This window comes from Athene cunicularia, unplaced genomic scaffold (genome assembly GCF_003259725.1).
Source record: "Athene cunicularia isolate RWA unplaced genomic scaffold, athCun1 SCF_7, whole genome shotgun sequence".
Taxonomy (NCBI): Eukaryota; Metazoa; Chordata; class Aves; order Strigiformes; family Strigidae; genus Athene; species Athene cunicularia.
Genome location: NW_020799501.1, coordinates 166,069 through 179,388, shown reverse-complemented (window position 1 = coordinate 179,388; position 13,320 = coordinate 166,069). Strand labels below are relative to the sequence as shown.

The 13,320-nt window shown below is 50.5% G+C and overlaps 2 protein-coding genes across 6 annotated transcripts in view; both read left to right on the top strand.

The window, feature by feature from the left end:
* Positions 1–2,712, top strand: part of LOC113490922 (nucleoredoxin-like protein 1) — a 4,182-nt gene extending 1,470 nt beyond the window's left edge. The window contains exon 2 of the mRNA XM_026867526.1: positions 581–2,712. Within this exon, the coding sequence (XP_026723327.1) occupies positions 581–930 (350 nt within the window). The 3' untranslated portion in view covers positions 931–2,712. The remainder of the gene's footprint in view (positions 1–580) is intronic.
* Positions 2,713–2,827: 115 nt separating this feature from the next.
* Positions 2,828–13,320, top strand: part of GMIP (GEM interacting protein) — a 28,136-nt gene continuing 17,643 nt past the window's right edge. For 2 of the 5 annotated variants that reach the window (XM_026867530.1, XM_026867536.1), the window contains exons 1-2: positions 2,828–4,441; positions 5,760–5,897. In XM_026867530.1, coding sequence (XP_026723331.1) covers positions 4,219–4,441; positions 5,760–5,897 — 361 coding nt within the window. In that variant the 5' untranslated portion in view covers positions 2,828–4,218. Of the gene's footprint in view, positions 4,442–5,759; positions 9,017–13,320 lie in introns of those variants that run through there. The other 3 variants (XM_026867534.1, XM_026867531.1, XM_026867532.1) reach the window with 3 other exon arrangements.

Here is a 13,320-nt window from a genome sequence, read left to right as displayed (position 1 = left end):
AAAAAAAAAAAAAAAAAAAAAAAAAAAAAAAAGATAAAGCTCTTTGGCTGCACCGGCTCTATAAAGCAAAAATATTTCTTCTTCCTTCCACCTCGCTTTTTGCTGATATCTTTGTCTTTCCGATTTTATAACGCGCTATTTATAACTCTTAAAGACGTCTCAGCCAGACCTCCAGGCGGAACACGCAGCCTGAAAGACGGATTGGAAGCCCTTGCGCATTTACTGTAACCTCATTAGCGACAGAACGACCTGCAATTAATACCCGGGAATTACGACCTGCAATTAATACCCGAGAATTCTTCCCCTCTCCTTTTGAGGGAGCAGGTTAAAATTTCAAACATCCTGCTGCTGTTTAAAACTGTCTGTGTAAAAAGAGGTCCCGGCAGCCATCCTGCACCTCCCGTACCCCGATGGTTGAATCCCCTTCCCCTTTTTCCCTGCCCCACAGGGATCCATGTCAGGCTCTAATTAGCAGTGACAGACAAACGAGCAATTAGGCTCTGTGTAACCATATTAGCACAGGCGCAGGAATCCCACCGGCTGGTGAGGATGAGGAGTAGTGAGGCCGATGAGCGGTGAGGCCCGCTGCACCTTTCCCGATTTGAGGTTTTCCCCCCCCCTTTGCCTTGCAGGGAGCTGGAGCTGCGCTTCGGCGTGTCCGAGGTGCCGGCCGTGGTGGTGCTGAAGCCCAACGGGGAGGTCATCGCCAGAAATGCCGTGGAGGAGATCCAACGCCTGGGCCCCGCCTGCTTCCAAAACTGGCAGGAGGCTGCTGAGCTGATAGATCGAAATTTCCTCTTGGCGGAGGATTTTGAAGACTGGACCAGGAGAAGCATCACCGACCCCATCCGCCGCCTCAAGTACAAGCTGGACAAGAAAACAGAGGAGAAGAACGAGGAAAGGAGAGAGGAAGATGAAGGAGATTCTTAAGGGCTCGGGAGGCTGCGGCTGTGCCGGCTGACTCGGCCGGAGCCATCCCTCAGGCCACTGGCCCTCCCCGACACCTCCGGAGCAGCCACATCCATTGTAGAATTCCACTAAAATGACATTAGTTTTCCAAAAGGTGAATTATTTTAAGGCAAACACGTGCTACTCCCACACACGGCTTTTCACATCTGAAAAATCGATTAGTGTAGTAAGGCTATTCCACCCCGACTGAATTACATTTCCTTTTCATCACCCTAGGACCTAGCGTAGGAAAAGGGACATCTTTGTCATTTATTTACCAAAAAAGTGAGGAGAAAAGGAACTGCTAGAGACCAGCAGTCAGCGAATGACTCGCTAAACAGTTTTAAAAATGGGATTTGCATTAAAAAAAAACCCCACGGGACACCCAAGCGTTGCTACGGGGGAGCCGTGGACAGGAACACAATCCCTATGAGAAACCCACGGAGGGATTTTTTTTTTTTTTTAGGAGACAGGCCCCCATGTGTTAATGTCCCACGTTGCTGCTCACATTACACTGCTGAAAATTTACATTTGGGACAAATCCTGCCGAGGAGCAGGTTGCTCTCTGACTGGAATTACAACGCGCAGCAGCTGCCTCCCCGTGCAAGCCGCCTGGTTTTATCTGCTAATCGTGGTTGCCATCTGCTGCTGCCGAGTGCCCAGCGCTGCTGCCAGGAAGCCGAGACCCATCCCGAGTGGAAAATCTGCCTGTCCTAAACCTCCCGCGGCTTGCAGCGGATGGGAAACGTGCCAGGGCAGCGCCTCGGAAACATCCCTCTGCTTCATCCTTCCAAATTCAACAGATTTGTAGGGAGCGGCTGAGGGGGAACACGCTCTGTAGCGGAAAATCTTATTTACGGAGCCTGCAGGGCATCCTCCGCTTTCTGCAATCAAGGGGTCTGAAAAGCAGGAGAAAGGGGGGGAAAGGACTGTTAATTTGCTCATTTCTGGTGTCCTGTTCTCCACCAGATCACTGCGGGGTGAGCGGAGGATTTCCAAAAGCTCCGTGAAGGATCTGGGAAGGAAAGTGCATGCGGAAGACAGAGAGGCCATGCAAGGTCGGCTCGTTCAACTTGTTTTCTCACTTAATCCTCCCTCTCTTCACCCAGCAAGTTTGACAGGGCAGGAGGAGAAGTCCTACAAAATAAACAGTTGGGAGAGACTCCGCTTCAGGCAGGACAGGAAGGGCACTGCCTTCGGGCTGCTCTGTGGTGCGCGGACACGGCGGGAAAAGGCACAAATAAAACCCCAAAAGTGCTTTCAGGTGAGGTACCTGCTGGAGGAGTGACACTGGGCTGGCTGGTGCTCGCTGCCGAAACACTTCGGGCTGTGGCCAGCGGTGAGTACACCTGCATTTAGAAAAGGAGTTTTGTTAAATCACAAATTAGGAACCTGGAGCAGTGGGAGGGAGGCGAAGGGCAACGTCTCACCGTGATTAACTGGCAGCCAGGTGCTTCTTCCCGTCCCCGTGGAACTTTGATGTCGATAAAAGGACACTCTCCACCTGAATTTATGTAAAGGTCAATAGTAGCAAACGTGGACTTTTACCAGCCCCACCCATTTTTATTTTTTTTTTAAACCGTTGTCTTTTCCTCTGTTCAAAACTGAAAGTTGCCCTTTTCTCGATAGTTGTGTGGAAGAACAAGAGGCCACGGAAGGGACTGAGTGATAGTGAAAAGTGAATCTGCCAGCACGGGAAAGTGCTGCTGGGCCAACATCATCATCGCCATAAAGAAAATCAACTGCCTTAGTTCCTCTCCTTGACTTTCGGGGTTATTTTTCCCCCTGGTAAAAGAAGCCATAATGCTAATGGGTGTGCTGTAGACAGAAGCAGGAGATGGAGCCACTCTTGTTCTTCTGAGAAAGCTTCACACCGCGTGGGAAGCCAAGAAAGCAAAATCACCAAGTGGCAGCATAGGCAGGAATCTGCAGATGGGCGAAGGAGGGGAGGCAGCGCCGGCAGGAGCTCCGCAGCGAGCGCCGTGTTGCCGCTTCACCCTGGCTCTGGGGAGCAGAGGAACCCTACAGAGCAGCCACGAACATGATTCCTCCACCTCGAGTTCCATCGGAGATGAAAACCCTCCCGACAGAGGCACTGCACGGCGCTCTTAAAAGAGGTTCAGCTCTGCTTTCATATGTGGGGCTTATTATTTATTTTTATAGGGCGCAGAACAAAGGGATTTGAATGCTTAGGGCAGTATCTAAGCGCCCTTTAGTGCAAATAATCGATTTTCTGATATAGTTACTTTTTCAAGCATGCTACCTTACAGCTGCATCCTTCTTGCTTTACCTTTTACGTCACGCGATCCCCTTACAAAGGGCCTTGCTGCTCTGTAAAAATAAAATTTACTGACGCACGTGGAATCAGAAAGAGGCTCCACAAGCTTCAGACAGCAGAGAGTTAATGGGAGCCGGGTAGGAGGATGGGTCTGATCCCCGAGATAGCCTGGGAAGTGAGTAATTTCACAACTCCCAAGAGGAATGTGGAAAATCCACACACCTGTCTGAGGTTGCAGACTCAGCCCACGCAGACTCACGTAGCGTCGTCGCTTCCCGCGGTGGAGGCACCACGGGGTGGCCCAGCCGAGATCCGGAGCCCGACTGCACCGGGACACCGGCAACGGCTCGATTTTCTGGTTTCACCAGCAAATACCAAGATGCCGCGGTACTTTGGATAAACCGAGAGATTTCTCACGAGAAGTGATGGCTTTTTCCTCGTCTGTGTTTTAGCTGAGGAAGGACGATGAAGGAGATGGAAGATATCCTCTACAGCTCGCCCAAACCAACATTTTTACTTGCAGATAATGTTATGGTAAATAAGAGAGGCCGATCCGGCAACGCAGCGCTATTGCATATGGATATTCGGGGCTTGGTTTTGATATCCAAGCCTTGCTAAGAAACAGTTTCCTAAACTTGGGGTTCCGTTTGCTGGAAAGCGTGTGAAGAAACTTGATAATTAAAACCTGCTTTGGCCGTTTCTCAGAAAACACTGGTTGCAACTTTACTGAATTAGAAAATGAATAAGTGCTGAGAGCATAAGAATTCATCCTGACCCTCCTTTTTTTGGGGGGTTGTTTTTTTTTGGTTTTGAGCGTTTTGTCTTGCGTCTCCAGTGTCTTTTTGCAGAATGCTGCTTCTCCTCCTGTCTCTGCGGGGGAGCCGTGCTCACGGCCTGCAGGACTTTGGGGGTGCGCACCCAAAAACATAGCCTGAGAAAAAAGCTGACCCACCGGGCCGGGGGAGGCTCAGCAACGGGTGCTCCACCTCGCCATGAACGGGCCGGGAGCCCCCCGGGACCGCGCCGGCCCGTCGCCAGGCAGAGCCAGCCACGAGCCCGAGGCCGGCTGCTTGGCCACCGCCTGGGCTTCGATCCCTGGCCCTGGGGATGGCACCGGGCGCGTGGACCTGACGGCCAGCGAGGTGCTCCGTGTCACCACCCACCTGAGGAACATCGACAGGAAATTTCAGCGCTTCCGCGAGCTCTTCCGACAAGGTAAATATTTTTCAGTCCGCTTATTTGCTTACAAGTCAAGCAGATTGCGTTCAGCAAAAGCAATCCTGTCTCGTTCTTGCTTCATTATTTATTTAAAGCAATGAATTTAGATGGCTCTCAGACATTTAGGGTGGCTTGTCTCTGCGCAGATATTTAATTATGTAAACGTCTTTTCCTATAATGAATTGCATCAATAGATAAAGTTTCAAAGCGCTTAACCATCTAAACGCAGAGGTTTCCTCCAAATGCGATGCGAAAGCACTTCAGGTGGTAGTGACAGCACCTGCAATTACTCACAAGTGTGTGAAAGTGGCTCGAGGAAAGGGCGCACGCCCCATCCCCGCTGAGGGAACCACGATTCGTCACCGGGATGGAGCCCAAACGTGGCGAGGAGGCTCGAGCTGGCAGTGGGAGCCCAGGCGTGTGTCACAGCCTGGCAACGGGCTCCACAAGTGCTGCGCCTCCCGGGCGCCGGCGCTTTCCCTTTCTCCTCCTTTTTCCCAGGAGAATCTCTGTACTCGCAGGACGCTCTCCAGGCTGGAGCCCAAGTCAATAGACCTGAGAATTAAGAAAACGGTTGTCACAGGCTCGGTGCTGCTCTACAAACCCTGTCCAGCGCGGCAGCGTTAACAAAATCCCTTCAGCTACTTGCTGGAACAAGAAAGCTCCTGGAGGAGTGCCACCCTCTCCACCAAGGCATCCGGAGTTCCCTGCGATCCCAGTCTCCCTCCCACGGCCTCAAGCTGTAGCTCCAGGTGACGGCGACTGCCTTGGGTTGGGTCGGCCACGCTTCCGGAGCAAACTGCAGCGGTGCCCTTCGCTTTGCAAGACACTTGCTCTTAACAGCCCCCAACCAATGCCGGCTGCTCACGGAAATTAGATCTACCCGAGGTGGTTCTTTCACTGAGCATCTTTCCGAGCACTCAGCGTGGGACAGCGTCTTGCTCTCGGAGGTTGGGTTTTGGGTGTAAAGACACAAAGATACACGATGCTGCGGCAGCTGGAATTATGACGTTCATCACTTGGGCTCATGGAGTAAAACCTGGACAAAAGGCAGCAGGGAGCCTCGTCAAGGGCCCTGGATACTAAGGACTGGGAATTTCCACGTCCATCCCATCACTGCTTGAGGGGGTTGTTGCTTGCTTTCCGTCTTCAGCATTTGTTATTTTCTGTTTTGTGCAGAACATGAGTATTTAGGAACAGCCGGGTACCTGTGCGGCTGTGTTGAAGAGAGTTCATCGTGGGAAAGGTGAGGAGGAAGAGTTTATGCATGAAAAAAAAAAAAAAAAGGTAATTTTTTTCTCCTTCTTAATTTTAGGAGAAGTTATTTCAGCTTCTGCTGAAGCCAAGCTGGCAGATTTACTGCAAGCCATCTCCTCCTTCCTGAACACCTACCCTGCTTTGACTGGGGATGCCATCCAGCCTGCGGTAGCGACCCTTGTCGCCAATATCAATGGTAAATCCCTAACTTTAGAGAACGTAACGAGCGCTGTAGTTATTGCCCTCTGCTCAGTGGGGGCAGAAAAGCTTTCAGCCAGGCTCAGCACAGACACATACGGGTGTCCACGTGCAGGGAAAGCGCCCGTCGCTACCGGAGCTGAGCAGAAGTCAGTGATCAGCTCCCAGCGTTAGGGAAGATGGTGCTTTTAAAATGCATGAGAGCAAGATAAAGGCTCAGACGTGAGAGGTTTTCTATTTAGGTTGGCATCATGCTGGCAAACTGCACCTTGCTGTGTGTTTTCCACTCGTAAAGACACACGTTCGGATGGCAAAACCAAAGAAGGGAAACGCGCGGCTCCGGGGAGCTGTTCTTGGCTTGGTTCTGTCTGTCGGAGCCAGCAGACACGTGCCAGGACGTCTGTCAGTGCTTAATTCTTGTGTAACCCTCTGCTAAATGTTTTTAGGTGTTGGCTAGCCCGTGCGTGGCAGGGAGGTAGAACTCAAGTGACCCACGGGGTGTTGGAGGTTGAGGCGGTGCCCTGCGCCGCGCTGACCTCGGTTGGGTGGTGGTTAAATGTTTTTTCTCTCCTTGTTTTGCACGTTGGTTTCTTGGGAGCTCAGATACCCTTAAATCTAGTGGAAAATCCTCACCTGAAAGCTAGTCTCAGCCTCTCCAGAGGAAAGGCAGAGTGGTTCCTGGCCTTTGTTCTGGGGGTCTGATGGGCTTCGAGAGGAAGGGCTGAATGTCCCGTCCCGATATTGGGTGTACGAGCAGAGCCAGGGCTGGCCCGAGGCTCTCGGCAAGGGCTGGAAGGAAGGAAAGTGCCCCAACCACACCGCTGCTATCACTCCCAGTTTCTTTCCTCCCCTGCCTTCAAAAGACTTACCGATGTGGAAAGATATTTGCCTTGTAAAACAGCAGTGGTGACGTAAAGGGAAGTTTAACGAGACCTCGTAGGGGGCTGCTCCTGTGTATTGTCTGCAGTAACTTGCCATTGTGCTTGTTCTAAAATAGTCATTTAAAAAAAAAAAAAAAAAAAATCACCTGTTAGAAATGCAGGAGGAGTTTGCAGGTTGTGCTGGAGGAGCTCCGGGTCAGGGGAGCAGCCCTGCTCCCCGCTCCTCTCTTTGGAAGAACCTCGTTACCGCTCTGCGTCACCTTGGATGATGGGCTGTTTCTCATTAATTCCCGTACTTCCCCTTTGTGAGCTCCTGATCTTGAAAACAAAGTTTAGGGTTTTACCATCTCGGCTTTTACCAAAAAAAAAAAAAAACAAACCCAAAACCCCAAAACCAACCAAAACATAGTCATTCCCCAAGAAAGTTGAGGAAACTGCTGGAGAGTGGGAATTGGGACCCTGAGTTACGCTTCTGGTAAATAAGGAGCCCCACCCCTTGTTCTATGTTAGGTTTTATTAGCTTTTTTTTTTTTTTAATTAATTGGAGGGTGTTGCTATACTATGTCGCAATCCTTTTGGTTATAAATGCCTTTACACTAGAAAACCACTTTTTATAGCGCTTCTCTGGAAATAAAACCCTTTGCAAGCAGGGCATGGTAATTACACTGGCACTAAACATACCTGGAATTATACCACTTGATTATAAAAAAAAACGAGACACAGACTGGGGAAGATCTGATCCCAGCAGCACTTTGCCGTGGGGTTTTTCATCCCGAGTCTCCTGCTCCTTTCTAAAAATCAACCGTTCCCTCCCGAGCCGGAGCAGAAACTCTCACACGCGCCACGTTCGCTTGAGCCTGAAACGTTCGACACTGAAGCGGTAACGCTGAGGGTTTAGAATTTTTTTTATTTTTTAATTAAACAAGTGTTAACGATAGAAAGCTCAGCTGATTTAACTCTGGCCTGTGTCTGGCTGCCCGCAGAAGAGCCCGGAGCTTTGCCACGGGGTTTGTGGCACAACCACAGGCAGAAATTCTGCAGAAAAAACGTAGCGGTATTACTTGAGTCTCCAGCAGGTGCTGAGGAAAGAGAATCTGTGGGTTTTTTGGGAGTCCAGGGACACAAACACATTTTTTAATTGCATGAGAGAGCATAGATTTTTTAAATTATTCATTATTTAGTGAAGAAAAATTAATAGCTTTGCTGCTGAGGATGTTTGTTTGTTGACTGTCACATTTTTGCTGTCGGCTTCTTTAATATTTGCAGAAGGAAAAAAAAAAAGTTCAGTTCCTGCTCACTTTGGTCTATAATCTTTGAATAAATGCTTTCTAGTTCCCACAGCAGAGTTTCGTCACCAAATCACCACCAGTATGCCTAAACCGAAGGCAAAAATTCACCCCAAATTTTGAAGGCTGCAACGCTAGCAGCCAGGAACTCAGTCGCTTGGGAGTGAATTGTCCAGCACGGGGGGGTCGTTGGGATTTAAAGCTTTACACCCCGGCCCACCATCCGGAGAGCGCTCCCAGGCTGAAAAATATTTTGACGCAAGCAAAAGCTTATCAAATAACTAAAAAAAAAAAAAAATCAGGTTTTGAAAGTTTAGATTTCGGTTTTGCTGAGCAGAGGCCGAGCGGGGCTGCGAACGCCGAGAACACACGCACTGGGGAAGAGAGCAGAGGGCTGGGGGCTCAGGCAGAGGGCCACTGCTGGCCCCCCCCTGCCCCAGGGACTCATCCTTGCCCTTCTCCTGTCCCCTCTTTCAACCTAACAGCCCTTTCCCCTCACCACAGGGCGGTTTCTCGGCCGTCCGTTCGGTCTGTTGCGTTTCTCGGGAGGCAGAATGTGCTCTCCGGTGTAGAACAACTGTGGCTGCCGCAAGCACTGAAGGCCAGGAGGATTCAGAAACGGTCCTTGGGCTTATTTAACCCAGACACATCTGAATTATGCAAATTGCCCCATCAAACAAACGCAGGCTGCGTGGTTTCCCTGCGCGGAAGCGTGTCTGCAGGAAGCAGATTCGGGTACAGCGGCCGCGCTCGCCGCCAGGCACTTCTGCCAGCGATGCCGGGCAGGTCGGCTGAACTCACACGCAGCTCCCATGGGCCCCTGGATAATTTCTTCACGTCTGATCTGATCAAGAAGTCGTGTTTTCACTCAATTCGGCTGTGATTTGAGATTCTGCCACTTTCTGACCAAAATACTGAAGATTCAGCCATGGGAGAGCCAGAACCAAGTGGTATGTGATTGGTGTTTGAAACGAGTTTTTATCCTGTTTGTACTGTAAAGCTTTTGGGGCTTGGTGTGACGTGCGAAGCAGATCAGCCTGAGCCACCTCGGAAATACGGGTGCTAGAAAACAGCCCTAAGTTCCTCTTACTGGGGCTGCCGTGAAGATCCCACCTGCTCAGTTAAGTCTTTCTCTCCCAGATGAAATTGTGATGCATTTGTACCGGGCATTGACTTTTGTAAGAGGAAAGGATGCAACCCGCCCTTTTTCAGGAGGTGGAATGTGCAGCATTTTCTCTTAAGAGATCGGAAGGACATAATGCTGGTACTTGCCCATCGTTTGCTCAAGTCCCTCTGATAAAAATTTGCTCTAAGTCCTTAATTAAGAAGGTTTGAATCCGAGTAACACTTCCCAATCGAGCATCGGAGAGGTCTCCGTGCCACCCAAGAGCACAAATCCCCTCCTGCCAGAACCCCACGTCCCACAGGGGCCGGTCCCTGGTGCTTCAGAGAGAGGGGAAAAAAAAAAAAAAAAAAAAAAAAAAAAAAAAAAAAGGAAAGTAACATGAATCCTTTCCCTGCTGTCACATTCAAACGGGTCGTTATCCCTGTAGCTAGAAACTTTTATTTCAGCTTGACTTTCAGCAGCTGGGTCTTGCCATGGCTTTGTCATGGAACCCAACAAAACAGTAGGTAACAGATTCTGTAGCTCACCGTCACACTTGGGGCTAGCTCAAGGATGGCGCCGTGTCTTTGACGAGCTGAATAAACTGAGCTCGAGGTGAGTTTTCTGCCCCCCCTTTGCCCCACAGAGTGTTTCTGTGCCTTCAGCAACGTCTGCACAACCCCCTGTCAGCACCGACACCCAACGTGCTCCTCGTCCAGCGTCGCTGGAGCCTCTTTCTGCTCCCTGTTCCCCTTTTGGCCGTGCCCGGGGGTCTCTTTCCGTGGCATTGCGCGTGAGGCTTGTGTTAGGCAACTACCCCTTGCATCCAGCTCTGCTTTTCAGGGCAGAGACAATCCAGCCTGGCGATAAATAGCCGCACCTGATTTGTGGATGCTCAGCTCTGCGCCGCCGTGGCAGCAAACCCATTTCTGAGGGCACTTAAAGACTAATAAACATCCCTGTGCTGTAGCTGTTGGCCTCCGCTCTTGGTCTCATCCAGCACTTCAGCAGGAGAGAGGATGACACAAACCTGATCCTTTAATAAACCCCCCGAAGGGCTGGAATCTGTTTCTGAGATCCCACTAAAAACAACAAATACATCGATTTAAGAGGTATTTTTAGGTTTGTCAGTGGAACTGTTTTTAACGTGCGACCAGGGGTACCATCCAGATCGTGATGTCACTGGAAGAGTCAAATGCCCCCTTGAACTCCGTGTGCCTTTTATCAACAAAACCTCGTCTCTTAAGGAGGTTTATTTGACGGCTCTTTGGCAAAACCGGGAAGGCTGGTGTAAATTATTTTGTTCAGACTTGGTTTTTAGCCAGTCACATCCTAGATTCATCCTTGGGTCGCTAACTGGGAGGTCCTTTTACTGCCTTCCAGGCCTGGAAGCATCTGCTGTGCTTCACTGGCAGTTTAAATTCTTCTTACCACGGCTAACACTTCCTTATTCTTAATATTGAAGAAACAAACCACCAGAAGTTTAATATAGTGGTAGTTTTCTTACGTAAAAAGTGAAGTTTGTTAACTAAGAACCGCAAGGGGCTGCCAGCTATCAAGACAAGTCTGTTTTACTAACATTTTCCTCTAAAGCTGGCGAGCACCTCGTTTTTATTTGGCAGACTAACGCACCTGTGCTCGGTTTCTGCTGGCGGGCGTCTCAAGGTTTGCCCTGTGCACGCTTTCTTTTTCTAATGAGTTGATGTACGAAGTGGAAATTCTCCTCCCCGCTCCCCCCTCCCCGTGCCCTGGCATGTTTAATTAATCCCCTCGTTAATACGATGCTGTTTAGGATGCCTGACCTTGCTGTATTTCCTGTCAGATGTGGGCGATCGCCCTGCTTGTAGCAGTTCCGACCTCCTCAAAAAACCCGAGCTGATTTGTGAATATAATTTTTGCCAGGGCCTTTGTTCCACTGAAGTAGGAAGAGGAGAAATCAGGGTGACAGGATGGGAAGCGGTCTTGGTTTTGCAAAACCGTTATCAAGGAACTTGGATTATTTTTATTCCAAAATTTGTTATTTCTCATCAGAGAGAGGGGCTGATCCGGGCAGTGGGGGCAGTGTCCGCGGAGCCTCGCGGAGGGGTGACGTGGTTCCAGAGGGAGGACTTTGTGCAGGAGTGGTGCGTGACAATTTGAGAGTTCTCGTACTTATTTGGCCCAATTTGCTTCGAACAGCGAGTCGGGGATTTTCCACAGACTTTCCATCAGCCCTTTTATGCAGAAACGGGAGATTATTTTTTTTCCCCAGTGGAAAAAATTCAGATGTTGTGCTGCAAAGTGCAAGGCTGAGCGCAGAGAAGGGGAAGGTGGTAGCAAGGAACAGACTTGTGGCGCTGAGTGTTAGCGAGGGTGCCACGCCGAGCCAGGGGTTTAGATTTACCTCATTTTGCAGTAACTGCAGCTGAAAGGGAAGCGACGCTTCTGCTGAAGGGCAGAACAAGAGCTTCTCCTGCTAAAAATATCCTCGGCGCTCCGCGCACCTACGGCTGGGGGAGCGCGTCCTCCCCGTCACGGCGGCAAAAGGCAGCGAGGAGCCGTGAGCTTCCCTGACGGCCCGTGATGGGGATGGGGGGAGTTTTGTCCACCCAAGGGGGGGCAGGACTCCGCAGGGCAGCCAGCCCGCGCCGCTGCCCGGACAGGGTGTTCTCCTCGGGGGTGCAGCTCTCGTGCCGACGCTGGAAAGGGTTTCTGCTGGAATTGTCCAAGATAAGAAGGATAAGGATACTCTGTCCTTCAAGACACAGATGGGTTTTAATCTCCAGAAGAGTCGGTTTCTAGATCAGCCTTCCAGCTGTCAGCAGGTTGTCCAGACAACGGGCTGAGCCCGAATCTCTCCAAGCCTGCGGTCCCACGTCCCAGCACCACGGCGGGTGCTCCGCTCCCTGATCCAGCCAAGGCTCCGAGCGGGACCTGAAAGATGAATTATTTTAATGGATATTTACGGGAGCCTCCGCAAACCTGCCAGGGGCTCCATTTTCCTTCTAGTACAGGAAAATGGATACAGATATCGAGGGATTTCGCACGTGGGCAATCAGGAGCTCAGGGCTCCTCGGGAAGGGACACCCTGAAGCTGTCCCGATGGCAGCTGTGACAGCAAAGAGCAATTCGTTTCCTTGATGATACACACGCACGAGGCACGGGAATCATTTGGCCCAGACCTGTACATGGCAAAAAAAATTTCAACTAGATGGGACAAATTGGCCCCTGAATGACGCGCGTGTTTATCCTTGTGGGAACCAGCTGCGAGGCCAGGGAAACTTTTCCTGTCCGATTTTTCCTCCGTCCTCCTTTTAGTGTATTACCTATTTATATAGTAGTGTCTTAGTGAGACGAAGCAAAGGACTTGCAAGAACCTGAGGTTCTTGCTTATCTTACGGCGCCTCAGTAGCTGCTTTCAGAAGCAGAATGTTTCGTTTTGCCCATCACCAGGCGCTGCTCAAGTTGAGTCACTTCTTCCTGTTGTACAATCCTCTGCTGGCGGTAAAAAAGAGAAGTTAAAGCTCGCACCGGGTAACGAGAGTAGCGAGGGTTCAAATTGAATTGGTAACCCTTGGATTTGTTACGTCTCGGACTGTGAATAATTTGGGCCTCTTACAGAAGAACCAGGCTGAGATGTTTGGTAAGACCGCCTGTCTCGGGTCAGCCCCGGAACGGGGGGTTCTCAGGATTGAGCAGGACAGGCGCTGGGCGCAGTGCGCAGCTCTCTGTCAGCAGCATCGGGGCTTTTCCAGCCCTCCCCCGGGTGCCCCACGCGTGGCAGGACGCTCTGTGCCCTTCCCCACAGCTCCCCCAGACCTCAGTGCTTCAGGGTAAGAAAACCCAAAGGCGTCTTCACCCATTTTCAGCGTCTCCTTTTGCTTTGGAGTGAAAACGTTCAGAAAACATTTAAAGAGCGAGGCCAGCATAAATCCAAATTATTCACTCAGCAAAGACAAGTAAGCCAGGAGCGTTCCCGGCTCGTTTGGTGATGCAGAAGGGAACTTGGCACCCAGCCCGTGCTGCCCAGTCCGACTTCAGTGTCCCACCCTGCCTTCTTCCTTTTTTTTTTTTTTTGCAAGTCAGGTTTGGATTAGGTCACCTTCCACCCTTCCAGCCAAAATGGTGCAGAAAAGCACAAGACTGGCTCATCTGTACGAAGGGAGGCTG